The 16,654-nt window shown below is 41.8% G+C and overlaps 1 protein-coding gene across 1 annotated transcript in view; it reads left to right on the plus strand.

The window, feature by feature from the left end:
• Window positions 1–16,654, plus strand: part of IQGAP1 (IQ motif containing GTPase activating protein 1) — a 118,136-nt gene that overhangs the window by 59,886 nt on the left and 41,596 nt on the right. The window contains exons 6-14 of the mRNA XM_004708091.4: window positions 214–327; window positions 853–1,031; window positions 2,705–2,789; window positions 5,592–5,755; window positions 6,476–6,560; window positions 7,240–7,403; window positions 7,647–7,807; window positions 8,677–8,801; window positions 9,806–9,969. Coding sequence (XP_004708148.1) covers window positions 214–327; window positions 853–1,031; window positions 2,705–2,789; window positions 5,592–5,755; window positions 6,476–6,560; window positions 7,240–7,403; window positions 7,647–7,807; window positions 8,677–8,801; window positions 9,806–9,969 — 1,241 coding nt within the window. The remainder of the gene's footprint in view (window positions 1–213; window positions 328–852; window positions 1,032–2,704; window positions 2,790–5,591; window positions 5,756–6,475; window positions 6,561–7,239; window positions 7,404–7,646; window positions 7,808–8,676; window positions 8,802–9,805; window positions 9,970–16,654) is intronic.

The following is a 16,654-nucleotide window of genomic DNA, read 5'->3' on the forward strand; positions in this document are numbered from 1 at the left end:
AAATGGAATTGTTTAAAGCAGCTAGTGATTTGATTAAAAAGCCCAAGATAGCTAACTGGTCTGTGATACCCTTGTGTTTGAGCTCCATTCAGACATTCTTTGTAGGAAATGCCATAAGTTGCCATTTTGGAAAACTGTTTCCTGAGAGACTGTTCTCTTGTTATGGTTATTTTTGGTGCCCTGGCTTGAGTGGGTTGTAATTCTTTCTTGTAGAAGAAGAAATTAACAACATGAAGATTGAACTGGAGAAGTATGGAATCCAGATGCCTGCCTTCAGCAAGATCGGGGGCATCCTGGCTAATGAACTCTCCGTGGATGAAGCTGCATGTAAGCAAAGGACAATTTTGTGGGTTCAAATAGGACAGTTACTCCTACTTCCAATAATTATATTATAGTGATGATATTGGACAGTAAGAATTTTGCTAGCAAGTTTAAGTCAATAGATAAGATTTTAAGTACTGCTGTAACCTCTGCTATTATGATTTAGAAGTAATTGATTTTTATTTTAAAAGGGTATTTAGAAATGAATCCTCTATTATTTCAGTGCCTTTTTGAATCTCTTAATTTTTATGTTGACTGATAATTAAATTTTGGAAATTTCCACAACAAAGTATCTTATGAATCCTTGTGAGATTCCAAATTTGCGGTCCCAAACAGGGATGGAGCCATCATAAAGAGTAGACCAGTTTTAGTAGGAACCAGTGAACCTTTTCTCTAACCCCAAACTTTCTTTCTGTAAGGGAATGTCTCTCTGTAGTAGAGAAGTTACTGTTTTGCTTTATTTGTGCAATGTATAGTCTTTCCCTAACCCCAGTATTCTATACTTTGGTTTTTGTTTTGTTTGTTTTTTAGTACATGCTGCTGTCATTGCTATTAATGAAGCTATTGACCATCAAGTTCCAACCGACACCTTTGCAGCTCTGAAAAACCCCAACGCCATGCTTATAAATCTTGAAGAAGCCTTGTCTTCCACTTACCAGGATGTGCTCTACCAAGCCAAGCAGGACAAAATGACAAATGCTAAAAACAGGGTAAAGATGCAATGTATGTTTTTTCTGATTGCTTGATATCACTACATTTTTAAAGCTTGCTTTATTGAGGTATATCTACATACCACAAAATTCACCCATTTTAAGTACAGTACTATACACAATCGGTACCGTCATCCTCAGAAGTTCCCTGTTGCCCCTTTTCATTCTATCTTTACCTCCTCCCAATCCCCTGACTGTGGCCCCAGCCCCAAGTAGCTACCATTCTGATTGCTCTCATAAGCATTTCTTTTTGTTTGTTTTTAGCATTTCTTTTTCCTGGAATTTCATATATGGTAGGAATCTTTGGGTATTAGACATCATTTTGATTTAACTTTCTTCATGAAATTTATGCAAATAAAGCTCTCGAGTGTGACGTTAAAAAGAGCAATGACTCTCTGGAGCTGCTGAGGCTGGAAGAACTCCTGAAACTATTGCCAAGATCATCTTTAAACCTTGAACCAAAAGTATCTTCTGAAATCTTTCTTAAATCCCATACTAGGTTATCTGAATTAGTCAGGAATGCCAACCTTGAACATTGTGCTCTTTTAAAGAACTGTATGGAATCAAACTGGAAACAGAAGTTGAAAGGTTAGCTAGGAAGCTTAGGGAGCAGTGGGTTACCAGGAGAGGAACAGTTCGGAAAAAGGCTAGAATGGTCGCACAACCTGAAGAATGTAGTCAATGTCACTGGATTGTGCATGTGGAAATTGAATTGGCGAGTGTTTTGTGTATTTTCAACAGCAATAATAAAAATCAATTTTTAAAAATTAAGAGCCCCATTTTAAAAGGTACCGTAGCCTGTCTCCTTTCCCATCTGCTTTGAGGTGAAATATTCTTGGATAGGAAAGGAGATGGTGAGATTCTTAGCTCCAGTTATTCAAATCAGAATCATTCAACCAAAGTTCTCATACCTTTAGTGGTGAAGTGTTTACATGTTGGGCTGCAATCCAAAAGATCTGAAGTTTGAAGCCACCAGGCATTCCAAGGGAGAAAGATAGGGCTTTCTACTTCCATAAAGAGTTAGAGTCGGAAACTCACAGGTACAGTTCTACCCTGCCCTGTAGAGTTGCTATTAATCAGAATTTACTGCACAGCAGTTTTGGGGGTTCCCCCCCCCCATATCCATAAGGAGCTAAGAATCTCAAATAATCTCATGAACTTATTTATTCATCCTTTGTTGAAATTACTGTTTGAAATGTGTCCAGAGGGTGAGAAAACAAAGGCAACTTGACTGTCAGCATCATCTTCCTAGCTCTCATTAGAGTAGGAATCACAAATCCAAGATAGGTGCCAAACTGTCATGCCAGCAATTAGCTGCTGCCATGCCCCTGCCAGCTACCCCCAATGTGAGGCTGTGAAAAAGGTGACACGAGTGTTCTTCCTGCTCATTGTGAGGCCAGATGCAGGTCCTTAGCCCCAGCTGCCTCACAGGTAAGCAGCCAGGACCCATTCAGCACGGCTTCTCCTGCCCAGTTCCATGAGAGCAGCCCCTGTGCTTGTCCTTAAACAGGTGGATCTGCATCTGTTTTTTTAAGTTATAGTCATACAGTGTTCCCTGTGTTCTTTCTAAAGTCCTTGACATCTCTTGGTTCTATTTGGAGGAGGGAAGAGCATCCATGATGTCTTTGGTCTTCTTGGACACCTGAGCAAATTTATTTTCTCTTTCTGTTCAGACGGAGAACTCAGAGAGAGAGAGGGATGTTTATGAGGAACTGCTCACGCAGGCCGAAATCCAAGGCAATATAAACAAAGTCAACGGTGAGTGTTCTGAGTTGCTCACCCTGGGAGACATGACATTACACCCCAGGACAGTGTGAATGCTGATCTAGTCTTAGACTTATGGCATGGTTTAAGTTTTGATCTTTACTTTTTTTTTTTTTTTTACACATTAGTGCATTTGTTTAGGAGTTACTGCTTCTCACCATCTTTTTGTGCTTGTGTGCCTTCTCGTATTTCAGCTTCCTTTGTCCTCTGCAGACCCTCAACTCATTCTTGCATTTTGCAGTAGATTCCAAACTGCTCATCTTGGCTATAATTTCACTCTTTCACCCTGTGTTACATACTTTTGAGAAATTAATTTCTCAAACATGTCATTTTTATTTTGTGACTTCTGCTAAAGAACCTGCATTGACCCTTTATCACTTGCAGACAAAATATAGATAGATAACTAGCCTAGTGGGAAGGAACCCTGGGTGGTACAGTGTTGTTTTTTTTTTAAACATTCTGCTGCTAACTGAAAGGCCAGCAGTTGAAACCCAGTAGCCACTCCATGGGAGAAAGATGAGACTCTATATTTCTGGAAAGTTTTATGTCTTATAGGGCAGTTCTACTCTGTTCTATAGGGCCACTGTGAGGCAGCATCATCTTTAAGGCACATAGCAGCAACAATAATAGTGTAGGAGAGTTCTTGTGCAGTATTTTATGCATATAACCCTCCATTAGAAACTCATTAACCAAAAAAGAAAAAAGAAAAAACTCATTAACCTAATTGTATTTATTCTGTTCATTTCATAACTCATAAAAATTCAGCTGTGGATTGATGTACACTTGGGTTTCGATCTCTTGTTCTGCAATTAATAGCTGTGTGATATTGGATATCTCAGCTATAGAATTAGGAGAATATGAAATGGTGTATGTAAATTGTCTAGTGTTTAGTAAGTGCTTAATAAACACTAACTGGTATTATTATCTCTGTGTTATCAGGTAATCTCCCCTCTATAATGCCCTCATGCCCTAATTTCTTAATTCAAATTATACCTATTATTGAGGATCCAGCTTAGTCCTCACCCCATTTCCTTGTCCCAGCCCACAGTATACTTCTCTTTCAAGTTTTTTATAAAACTTTTAGGTTGAACCACATTTTACACTTAGTTTTTACATTGTCTTGCATTTCTTACTGTTTCTGACATCTTTATAGATTATTAAAGTAGAGATTACACATTAATTATGCTTCTTTTGAAATGCTCATAATTCCTAGCATAGGGTCAGGCTCACCGGAAAGAACTTATATGATTTTAAACAGTTGGGCCAGGCTTGATCTTGTTTTGCTCATTAATACTGATAATAATTAGTATCATCATGGTTCATTGAGAGATCTTAACTTCTTAGCTGACTTACTTTGAGTAATAAGAGGTTTTCAATGACATGAAACAAAATGCATGAATTACTGAATGTAAAAAGGATTTGTTTTATAAACTTTCACTCAATTCACAATGAAAAGGTAAAAGAGAAAAGGGGGTGATAGGTGGGGAAGTCACAGGATTTTGTTATGGTTTGTAGATGCTTTTGAATCAGTTTTGACTGGTATAAACCCTTCATGAACCCATAGGTGTCCTAGGCTACAATTTCTGGGCTGGTATTATGGGAGTAGCTCACCAGGCTTTTTCACCTGTGGAGCTACAGGTGGTTCTGAACCACTGACCTTTTGGTTAATAGCAGAATTCATAACGCTTGCATCACCACGACTCCTGTTACAAGCTTACAAGAATAAGCTACTGAGTTTTTATACCCTGACCGGGATCCTTTGTATTTTGCTACCTATTATTTGACATAAAAGAATGGCCTTCTGAACAGGCAGTAATTCCATTCACATAAGGGAAACTTGTGCTGTGTCTGGGAGAATACACAAGTCAGCAAATATGAACCTGAAGTGTCCTTTTCTTTAGTTCTCTGCGTGAGAAGAAAGGCCAGCCCATTCCCTGCTGCACAGAGTTCATCAGATACTCCTGTTTTTGTACTAAGGGATTTTTCCTGCTGTCTTCTTTAGGATTCTATAATCTTTATAGCTTTACCTTGCTAATTATGTGAAAATCCATTATAACCTAGCTTCAGCTTAGTTAGAACAAGGTACCAAAGGTGGACAAGGTACAGTCATAAAATAAAAGAAGTAGCAGTGACTTCTTAGAGGTTTTAGCTAGGTTTTCAGGGTATGACCTCTCACTGGGGTTCTCTGAATGGGCAAGGATAAAGCAGAATTCCCCACGAGGGGCATTCTTTTCCCAATTGTGCAGGAGGTCTGAGGCTGAGTAAAGTTGTATACTAGGAAGATAAGGGGACTTGAGGCTTTCTATTCCAATAAAGAGTTACAGTCTGGGAACCCACAGGACCAGTTCTACTCTGTCCTGTGAGGTTGCCAGCAGTCGGCATTGTGTCTATGGCCATGAATTAGTCAGAAACAACCTGACACAGGGGATCTGTCTTGTTTTAGTTTGGGTTAAGTAGTAAGTTTATGCTTCTGGAAAAAACATAAATGACATTTTTGTGGACCCTCAGATTCTGCTGCACATACCTTCAGAAAGCCTGGTTGGTAGCTGGCTTATCTTGTTTATTCTCTGTCCGTCCTTACTAAGCAAGCACTTTATTTGTCTGCTTTTTTTCCTGCCAACTTTTTTGAAGGGGCTTTACAAAGTCTGTGGGAAAACGGACTAGAAAGATATTGGAATTTTTCCATGAAATATTTGAAGCCCCTCATATTTGCAGCTTGTAGCAGGTTTAATCTGGTCTAATCATTACGTTAACATAGTTATATTTTTTAAAAGCGTTTGTCTTTTTCCTCCTCAGCATATTCCGCCTTAGCAAATATCGACCTGGCTTTAGAGCAGGGAGCTGCACTGGCATTGTTCAAGGCCCTGCAGTCACCTGCTCTGGCTCTGCGAGGCCTGGAGCAACAGAACAGTGAGTGGTACTTAAAGCAGCTCCTGAGTGACAAACAGCAGAAGACACAGGTAAAATTACCCTTAAGTTGGACCTGTAAGAGTTTGTGTGCATCCATCTGAACCCGGGCTGTTCCTTAAAGAGATTAATGGGCCCTTCTTACCCAGCGTAATTTTCTTTTGCATATAAATCAGGTAAAGATGACATACACATTGTCTTAAGTTTGAGTTGGTTATAGAGTTGTGCATTCTCATTGAAAACACCCCCACCCCACTCCCCAGCTTAGCCATCCCTTCACTCCACCCACCCACCTCCTGCCCCACGACTAAAAGGCATTGGCAAAAACTTTAATTAAAAAACCTTACCTCCCTACTTTCCTCCAGCCAACACTGGGGAAGTACTTAATGTGCAGTCAGACTACTCTGTGGGATTGCATAGTGTGGTTTTTTTAGAACAAACTAGAAAGGGTTTTATTCTTTATCTAAATAAGGACAGGTATATATCTATATACATTGTTTTTATAAATTCTCAGCATATGTTGGCCAGAGTCAAGCAACATTGGTTCGCTAAAGGTTGTGTAAACATCCTATAGTGAACATTTGGGCACTTTGTAAAGAAATAGTACTGATGTCTGGAATGTCACTCTACTCCAGATTTGGCCCAAGCGTTTGAAAAGCTGTAGCTCAGACTGCCACTCGGCAGTCCGCTTATATCCCTTTGCAATAGGACCCTCGAAAATCTAGGGGCATAAGCAGGAATCGAGTGACAGGAATGTTCTTTGCTTTCCTCAGAGCGGTCAGATTGGGCCCCTGCAGAAGGAGGAGCTGCAGTCTGGAGTGGATGCTGCCAACAGTGCCGCGCAGCAGTATCAGAGAAGTAAGAAGCCTGGTGGCTGGGCGTTTACTTCTAGGAGGAAATGGAACTTTTCCATGGACATTTTAAAAGCCCCCCTGTGGAGTCAGAAGAGGAGGGGACTTATACCTGCATGTCAGCAAAGGGTCTGACACTAGCTTCTTTGCCTCTCACCCCCTCTCCAAACCATAATCAACCACCCAGTGTTTGGGGTGGCTGTAGGGTTCTCGAAACCACCTGTGGTTTCAGAGTAGAACTGAAGTGGTATCCATATCTGGAGGAGCAAAGACGGGCTGGTAGGATTTGACAGGGGAGAGAAGGATGTGCCTAATGAGGGGCAATTAGGGAAAGGTGAAAGAAGGACAGAAGTTAAAAGATAAATTTAAGGAATGGTGGCTAGGATAAAAAATATTCAGATGCTTTGGGCTGAAGTTGGAAAGATGGTGTGATGCCCAGAAAGGCAGCCTGGGATGCTGGGCTTAGGTGGGAGGGAGAGATGTTTTTGTTCAAGGGTAGTGTTGGCACACAGGGTGAATTGGAGTGGACAGAAAATATGAGTGAAAATAGTTAGGCTGCTTTTTGAAGATGAAAAGCTCCTCCTCAAACTTTATGGCTAATAGTTTATCCACAGAATATAATGTTCTTCAAAACTTGGCCTCTCCTTCCCCTCAGGAGTGAGCATTTCTGACCTGTTTTTACCCAGGATTGGCTGCAGTGGCTGCAATTAATGCTGCGATCCAGAAGGGTGTTGCGGAGAAGACTGTGTTGGAGCTAATGAATCCTGAAGCCCAGCTGCCCCAGGTGTATCCATTTGCTGCTGATCTGTATCAGAAAGAACTGGCTACCCTGCAGCAGCAGAGTCCTGAAGTGAGTGATGGAGCCTGTCTTGTGTGTGTGAAAAATGAGGTGGACGTAAACGTAATACCTAATACTTTTCCCCTTCGCTTTTATTTTATTTTGGTGGTGGTGTCATCCCCACTTCTGAAAGCAGCCAGGTAGTCCTTTCTTTCCAAAACCTTCGACTCCATCTGGTGCACCGCAGTGGCTAATCTCCCTGAGTGTTTTCGGCAGGCTCTCCTTACTGTTTGTCCCCTTGCCGTTTCTGTACAGCACAGCCTCACCCATCCTGAGCTGGCTGTCGCCGTGGAGATGTTGTCCTCGGTGGCCCTCATCAACAGGGCCTTGGAATCAGGAGACATGAATACAGTGTGGAAACAGCTGAGCAGTTCCGTCACAGGCCTGACCAACATTGAGGAAGAGAATTGCCAGAGGTGGGAGCCCAGAGTCGGGGGCAGGGAATCCGCCCGAAAGCAGTTTTCTCTTTGATTATCAACACTCTTGTGTATTGTAACTTTAGTTGTTTTTCCAAATTTTTTCCCTACTTTGACTCATTATAGCTTATTATACTGACACATTTAAAGAAAAGGTGGTAATAATTTCTTTTATAAGAATTAATACCAAACAACTTCCAGGAGTTGGAGATTGAAAATATCCCAGAAATCCATCTTCTGGATAGTTCCAACATCTTCTATGCATTTGTTTTATTCCTGTAAACTGGAAAATAGATCTAAATGTGTGTCAGTAGTCAGTATTCAGTATTTTTTTCAAGAAGCATATGGAATCTACTTGTCCCACCATCAGAGATACAGGACTAATCCCTGGATTAGAGAAAGAGCCTGTTCTTCCAATACATGTTTTTCCCTTATTGCCAAAACACAATTTCTTTTTGCATTGCCAGAATGTTCAGTTTTCCATTCACCAGCCCCCTGATATTTTTACTCTGGTTGCTAATCCCGGCGTATACTAGTACTCTCAGTCTGAGCGGAGGGATAACTTGTTGATCTTCTATTCCATTTCCATTCATCGGCTGGGATTCTGGCCTTCTTTTCTTGTCTTTAATGGAATTTGCTTAAGCTGTTACCTTGTTACTTCTTGATACCAGAGGTAGTTTCGAAAGCCTGGGATTTAGATGTGTAATGAGGCTGTTGATACTGTATTTTCACACATTGTTTAAGGTAACGCTCTAGTCCCAAAGCTGGACTCCAGAATGTACCAAACTGTTGGAATACTTTAGCAATCTTTGCTCCTTGCACATTGGCTCCTTAGTCTTCATTGTCTTTTTTGTTGCCGGGTGGGATAGGTATCTCGATGATTTGATGAAGCTGAAAGCTCAGGCACGCGCAGAGAATAATGAATTTGTCACCTGGAATGACATCCAAGCTTGTGTGGACCACGTGAATCTGGTGGTGCAAGAAGAGCATGAGAGTGAGTATTTTATTTCCTGTGACTCTTCCCTCCACTCTCCCCTCACCCACCCACCGACTCAATGTCATAGTTAAAGAAAGATGGTGATTCTATGAACTGGTTCTAAATACTAGTTCTGGAAAGGTTTTGGGTGAGAGATTGTATGTGTGTGTTGATATATAATTCAGAAAGCGAAAGTTGATTATTGCTCTCAGAACACCAGCGAGTTACTATGCTGTACCCAATAAGAACAAAATTTTTCTTGAGGTGTGAATGGTACATCATGTGTTATTTCTAAATGGTGCCTTTATTATTATAACTGGTCAACCTTCACTCAGTGCCATCAAGTCAAAGCTGACTTACAGGGACCCTTTTGGGCAGGATAAAACTGGTAGTTTGTGTTAAGAAAATAAGAGCGACTTCCTGCTTGGGCCCCAGGCCAGGTTCCTGCAGTTAAGTTTAGGAGTTCTTCCTAAAGCAGTACAGCATCAAGACACCTATGAAATGAGCGGTTCTCGTTTTAGTTGTAGTTCCTGAGAGAAATCTTGAACTAGTTCAGTAGAAAGAGCATTGGTTTGGAGTGGAGTTTAACTGGGCTTCGCTCATGGTCTGACTTTTGTTTACTGTGTGCTGTGGAATGAGAAGTTCCTAAGTCTCGTATCTTCTGTCAAACGGTTGGATTTTGTTTGAAATGTGTAAAGGGTGACTTTTTAAGATTCCCAAACTCTTGCCTTCTGTGAGCAAGAATTGGCCCGATGGCACGTTGGAATGTGTATTGTAGGGAGCGGAGCAGCACAATCCTCATCTCTTTAAGTTAAGAGTAATAGAAAGCAAGCAAACAAAAGGACACGAGCTTAGAATAGAAGCCTTTTTTTGTGTGCACAAGAAGCTAGCTTTTGCTGCCTGATATTACAGACTACAAGTTATAGTTGGAATCATGGGGACTCTCAGGAGGATTTATGATTCGCATGTTTAAAGATTGTTTAGTTTATAATTTCTTAATCAAAAATTCCTTTTTTGCTTAGGGATTTTAGCCATTGGTTTAATTAACGAAGCCCTGGATGAAGGGGATGCCCAAAAGACCCTGCAAGCCTTGCAGATTCCTGCGGCCAAGCTTGAGGGAGTGCAGGCAGAAGTGGCCCAGCACTACCAAGACACGCTGATCAGAGCAAAGAGAGAAAAGGCCCAGGTGAGAATCGTCAGAATGTTGCTTTCAGAGAACAAAGACAGTATGTGTTTTCTAGGCACTCTTAGATTCAGAGCACTGTAGTGTCACAAAGAGAAAAGGCAGAGATGCCACCTTCCAAGAACTCATGCTGTTCTGTGTAGTTAAGCTTACAGTTGTGTTAATCTCCAAGCATGAGCCTACTTTTGTCATTTTCACTCAGATTTTTAAAATGCATTATCAACAGCACTGGAGCTGCCTCTTGTCCCTTTCTGTCCTTGTCCAGCCCCTCTCTTTTACCACTGTCCTGATTGCCAACATCACAGCTGGGAGTACAGCTGTTTTTGAACTACGTTTAAGCTAGTGCTTCCCACTTTTGGGAAGTGTTCTTATGAATATTTATTTTTTAATTGTGGATTAAGTGGGGATTCACATATCCCATCATCCTTTTTGCATTCAGAGACTTTATCAAACTTCCCCATGAGTTGCCCTATATCCGTGCCCCGTCCCCCTCTTGCTTTTCCCTTGTCTTTCCTTCATTCAAGTTAACACCTCCTTACTCTCAGCCTATTACATCCTCTTCCTTCCCTCCTTCTTGCACCCCTGATAACCATCTGTGGTTGTTGTTGTTGTGGTATATGAATATTTTTGTCCATGCCTTTTAGTGAAATAAGCATTTCTATTAGATGCATACCTTAGGAGTGGCATTAGTGGGTCAGAGGGAATTCATAGACGTTTAACAGTAGTAGATACTGCCATTCCCCCCCCCCCCCAATAACAGCTTTATTAAGATAAAATTTATATACCATGTAAGTCACCATTTAAAAATATACAAATTAATGGCTTTTAGTATTTTTACAGAGTTGTGCAATCATAACCACAATCAATTTCAAAACATTTTTCTTACCCCCAAATAAACGGGCAGTTGCTCATTTACCCCTGCCACCCTCAACCCTAGGCAACCACAGATGGCCTCTGTGGCTGGCTTCTGGACATTTCAGATAAATGGAGCCATCTGATACCTGCTGTTTTTGTGATTAGCAACTTTCACTTGGTCTAATACCTGCAAGGTATAAAATTCCTTTGTATAAGTATACCACATTTTGTTTTCCTTTCATCTGTTAGTGGATGTTTAGGTTGGCTTCTATTTTTTGGTTATTAGGAATACTGGGAATGCACCTATGAACATTAAGTTTTCGAAAGTGAGTGACACACCTTTCAAAAGTTTATTTGCCTTGCCGCCTGAGCTACAGTGTTGAGGAAATTGACCAAATTTGTACTTGGATCCTGTTGCTGTCTAAGAAGTTGCCTGTATGTAGTAGGCCCCCAAATATTAGTTGCCTAACTATACTTTAAAGGTTCTTGTAGTAGGTGTCAGAAATAAATTCCTAACCCAGCAGTTGAGATGCTTTCTGGGAATAGAGAGCTAGAAAAACAAACCAAGGCCTTGTGTTTTGGACCTTTGTGTGCACTGGTACCCTATGGACACCCTACATTTGGGTTAAAGGTGGAGGAGTTGGGGGTAATCATATTACAATGTTGATAGATCTCCTTTGTAGTTAACATTACCATGTCCTAATCATGTTAATGTGGGGTCTGGTGGCACCAAGTTTCATTTAAGAGGCATATTACCGTGCAGAATGTCACTTGATCCTGTGGAGGGGGGTTGAATCACAACACCTACTTTGTAGCAGTAAACTGAGACTGTGGATCCACTGATTTCATACACACAGGTGAGAAGCAGTTGGGTGGCAGAGAAGCTGGAGGTGGAGTTTGTGTCTCTGATTCATTTTATTGGTTCAGAGCTTCCCAAACTTGTCTGACCAGTAGATCACCTAAAGAGCCATTTTTAAAACACAAGTTCATAAGCTTCAACTCCAGTTCTGCTGGCTCAGAATCTCCAAGGCAGGGCCTGGCTTCAGTGGCGCGTGTAGGCCTTTGGTGATAGTGCTTGCTTTGTTGCTGACAAAGTATGGAGGGAGTCTCTTTCTGACTGTCAGAGGAGTGGGATTTAGGAGAATAAGCTAGGGTTGCAGTCTATTTGAAAAGCAAAGCAGCGTGGGGATAAACTTGTACCTTCATTCACTCAAGTGTAAGGCTATTGGGAGTTAGTGTTTAGAGGATGTGACTAGAGTTTGAAGCATTTCCTTTGCAGTAGAATAACTTCTCAGAGTTGACCAAAGCAGAGGAAGAGGGTGGGGAGAGTAGAGGAAAGCTTGCTGGCCACTGGCAGACCTCGCTGAGTGGGCTGCACATTGGATGGAATTGTATTTTTAGGCATCAGTTTAGCTCTTGAATTCCTCTGAACCATCTTGGGAATAGTTTTAAAAATAATTATGTGAGTACCAAATTTAGCAGGCAAAAGATCTTACATTTGGTCTATAGTTTACCTTTTTTTGGTGATACCTGTTTTCTGTTTTTGTATCAGGGTAAGATTGGTCTTATAGAAGAAGATGAAAAATGTTCTCTCCTCATCAATTTTTTGGAGAAGTACTTGTGAAGGATTCATATTATTTCTTCTCTAAATGTTCAGTAGAATTAGCCAATAAAGCAGTCTGGTCCTGAGTTTTTCTTTGTGAAGTTTTAAAATTAGCCTACCAGTAGTTATAAACAAATACTGATACTCAGCCTCTTTTTTTTTTAAATCATTTTATTAGGGGCTCATACAACTCTTATCACAATCCATACATACATCAATTGTGTAAAGCGCATTTGTACATTCATTGCCCTCATCATTCTCAAAACATTTCTTCTCCACTTAAGCCCCCAGCATTAGGTGCTCATTTTTCCCCTCCCTCTCTGCTCCCCCCCCCTCCCTCATGAGCCCTTGATAATTTATAAATTATTACTTTGTCATATCTTGCCCTGCCCGACGTCTCCCTTCACCCACTTTTCTGTTGTCCGTCCCCCAGGGAGGAGGTCACATATAGTTCCTCGTGATCGGTTCCCTCTTTCCAACCCACTTTCCCTCTACTCTCCCAGTGTCGCCACTCACACCACTGGTCCTGAAGGGATCATCCGCCCTGGACTCCCTGTATTTCCAGTTCCTATGTGTACCAGTGTACATCCTCTGGTCTAGCCAGACTTGCAAGGTAGAATTCGTATTATGATAGTGGGGGCGGGGAGGAAGCATTTAGGAACTAGAGGAAAGTTGTATTTTTCACCGTTGCTACGTCGCACCCTGACTGGCTCATCTCCTCCCCGAGACCCCTTTGCAAGGGGATCTCCAGTGGCCTACTAATGGGCTTTGGATCTCCACTCCTCACTCCCCCATCATTCACTATGGTAAGATTTTTTGTTCTGATGATGCCTTGTACTTGATCCCTTCGACACCTCGTGGTTGCATAGACTGGTGTGCTTCTTCCATGTGGGCTTTGTTGCTTCTGAGCTTGATGGCCGCTTGATTACCTTCAAGCCTTTAAGACCCCAGACGCTATACTTTTTGATAGCCGGGCAGGGGAGATGCCTTCCGTCTGGGTTTCTGTGTCGGACAAATCGGTACTCATGGAGAAGCTGGAGAGCTTCAGGATGCTTCCCAGGGGCAGGTGGGGATGACTGTCTAAGAAGAAGTTTAAGTCTGTTTGCGTCTGCATGTCGAACATCTCAAGGCCTAAGATTCTGAGACATGCACTCTCAAGGACGGCTTGCCTTTTTCAAAAGTTGTGAACCCTGTTGCTGTTGAGCCTATCAGTACAGGTGTCCAGGTGAACTTGGGTAAAAGCCCATCTAACATGTTACAAGAACTTGGGACCCCAGGTCAAAAGAGCAGCATTTCTTCAATCAACATCCAGACAGATCTATCTTATGCCTCACAAAGCCTGCCTGCCACCCAGTGGGCACCCCCGGACTCTGCTGTTTCATCTTGCTCTCAAACGGACTTGACGTTTGGCTCTCAGATGTCACTGCCCATCAGTGTTCAGACACAGACGTTCCTGCCCAGCTCCAAGCTAACGTCATCAATAGCTGCGCAGACCGATGCCTTTATAGATGGATGCTTCCAGTCCGGGGGCATCTCCAGAGAAACCCAGACCGGTGGGATGCCGAGTTCTGTAGACGGCTGTGCCCAGATTGACCAAGCTGTCATGTGTGGAGACATTTCTGAGAGTGTCCACTCATCGTACAGTGTTTCCACAGACAATGTGACAAGTACCAGTTTAGTTGCTCACAGTTTGTTACCTCAGAATGACCCAAAGACGCTCAACCAAGACCTGGAGAAGTCCGCACCAGTGATCAGCTTCGGTGCACAGAGCAGTCTGCTTCCTTCACAGAACATGATGGACAATCAGACCCAAACCATAGACCTGCGGAGCGACCTTGAAAACATCCTGTCGAGTAACCTGCCTGCCCAGACATCGGATAACCGTAGTCTCTTGTCCGACACGAACACTGGGCCTGACGCACAGCTCCCATCCGGCCCAACCCAGAATCCGGGAATCGATTTTGACATTGAAGAGTTTTTCTCGGCCTCAAATATCCAAACGCAAGCGGAAGAGAGCGAACTTGGCAGCATGAACCCAGAGCCAGTTTGGATCCCTGGATATCGAGACACAGATGGACTTTTACTTGCTGATACCTCTGCTCAGTCCTTCAGCTGTAGGGAGAATCCGAACTTCAACTTTAGAATTTTTATTTGGTTCTTTGGCTATAGTATTATTAATATTAATATTAATATTAAATATCATCTTTTCAGTGAGATAGCATTCTAATATATTCCCTTAGGTTCTGATGTGGTTTCTATTGAGTGTGTTGTTTGGGTTTCCTGAGAGATCATTTAATTTTTTTAATATTTTGGTTTAAAACTGGAGAAATATAGCATCAATTCAGCCGTTTCTACATGTACAATTCTGTGCCATTGACAACATTTTTCCAGATGTGCAATCACTCACTGTTCTTTTCCAAATTGTTCCTCCCCATCTAACATAAATTCAGCGCCCTTGAAGTGTCCTGTCTACCCTTTTGAGTTAACTGTTGTCAGCTTGATCCCATAGGCATAGTTCTATAAAAGAGCACAGCGTTCAAGGCAGGCATTTTTAAAAAAATAGTTTTATTGGGAGCTCATACAACTCCTATCACAATCCATACATCCATCCGTTGTGTCAGGCACATTTGTACATTTGTTGCCATCATCATTTTCAAAACCTTTTCTTTCTATTTGAGCCCTTGGTATCAGCCCCTTTTTTTCCCTTTCCTCTCCCACTTTCCCTCACTAATGAATCCTTGATAATTTAGAAATTACTATTATTTTTTCATGTCTTACACTGACCAATGTCTCCCTTTACCACTTTTCTGTTGTCCGTCCCCCGGGGAGGAGGTTTTATATAGATCATTGTGATCGGGTCCCCCTTGCTTCCCCCACCTTCCCCTTAACCCTCCTGGTATGGCTACTCTCAGTATTGTTCCTGAGAGCTCTATCTGCACCTATGTACATGCTCTGCTCTAGCCGGATTTTTAAGGTAGAATTGGGATCATGATAGTGGGGTGGAGGAAGCCTTAAAGAACTAGAGGAAAATTGTATGTTTCATTAGTGCTATACTGCACCCTGACTGGCTCCTCTCTTCTTTGTGACCCTTCTGTAAGGGGATGTCCAATTGTTTACAGATGGGCTTTGGGTCTCCACTCTGCACTCCCCCTCATTCACAATATGATTTTTTGTTCTGGGTCTTTGGTGCCTGTTACCTGATCCTATCTACACCTCGTTACCACAGAGGCTGGTGTGCTTCTTCCATGTGGGTTTTGTTGCTTCTCAGCTAGATGGCCATTTGTTTATTATCTTCAAGCCTTTAAGACCCCAGATGCTATATCTTTTAATAGCCAGGCACCATCAGCTTTCTTCGCCACATTTGCTTATGCACCCACTTTGTCTTCAGCGATCGTGTGGGGAAGGTGAGCATCACGGAATGCCAGATTATTAAAACAAAGTGATACTTGCGGTGAAAGAGTACTTGAGTAGAGGCCCAATGTTCATCTGAGGCAGGGATTCTTTAAGAAGTTAAGCAGTTGTTTGATGTCAAAAAAAATTTAAGGAATACTTTTGGTTTAAGGTTTAAAGATTATCTCAGGGTGATTGTTTTAGGGGTTCATCTGAGGAACATTCTTAATGTCCCATGTTAACAATCTCCCCTCCCCCCAGTGGATGAACCATATTTTCTTATCTCTTTGCATGTGTGATAAAATTTGGCATTTTAATAATTCAATGCGGTAACTCTGGACATTGGATTCTCCCCCTTCCTCAAGATTTGTTGTTATTGCTGTTTAGTGACCTTTCAGAATTAATTTTGGGAAGTCTAATTTTTTTCTTGTGTGTGGCCACTGAAATTTCTGTTGCAAAGTTAGTAGTTAGCTATTAACTGGACATAGATTGCCTTAAATGCCTAGAATCCGGAAGACTCCCAGATGTTACCAGCGGACTGTATTTGAGAAAAGTCTTTAGCACTCAGCAAGATGGTTTACATTTTTGTCTTAACCTTCACTTCCCACTTCTGTAAAGCCTTCCAGGACAGCCAGAGGTGAGAGTTTAGGGCCTTTCTTCTGAGTATATGCATGGGCTTACATTAGCTGCAGAGTCTTCTAGAGTTCCAGTACTATTTTTGAGCTTTATTAATCACCAGTTTTTCTTCACTAACCTGTTATTTAGGCAATCCTAGTGTTGGACAATTGCTTTGTACTGCTTTTGGTAAATGCCCTGGACAAAAACCTGTTTGCATTTAAC

Source organism: Echinops telfairi, unplaced genomic scaffold (genome assembly GCF_000313985.2).
Source record: "Echinops telfairi isolate 266 unplaced genomic scaffold, ASM31398v2 ScPeMD7_7;HRSCAF=31, whole genome shotgun sequence".
NCBI classification, from domain to species: Eukaryota; Metazoa; Chordata; class Mammalia; order Afrosoricida; family Tenrecidae; genus Echinops; species Echinops telfairi.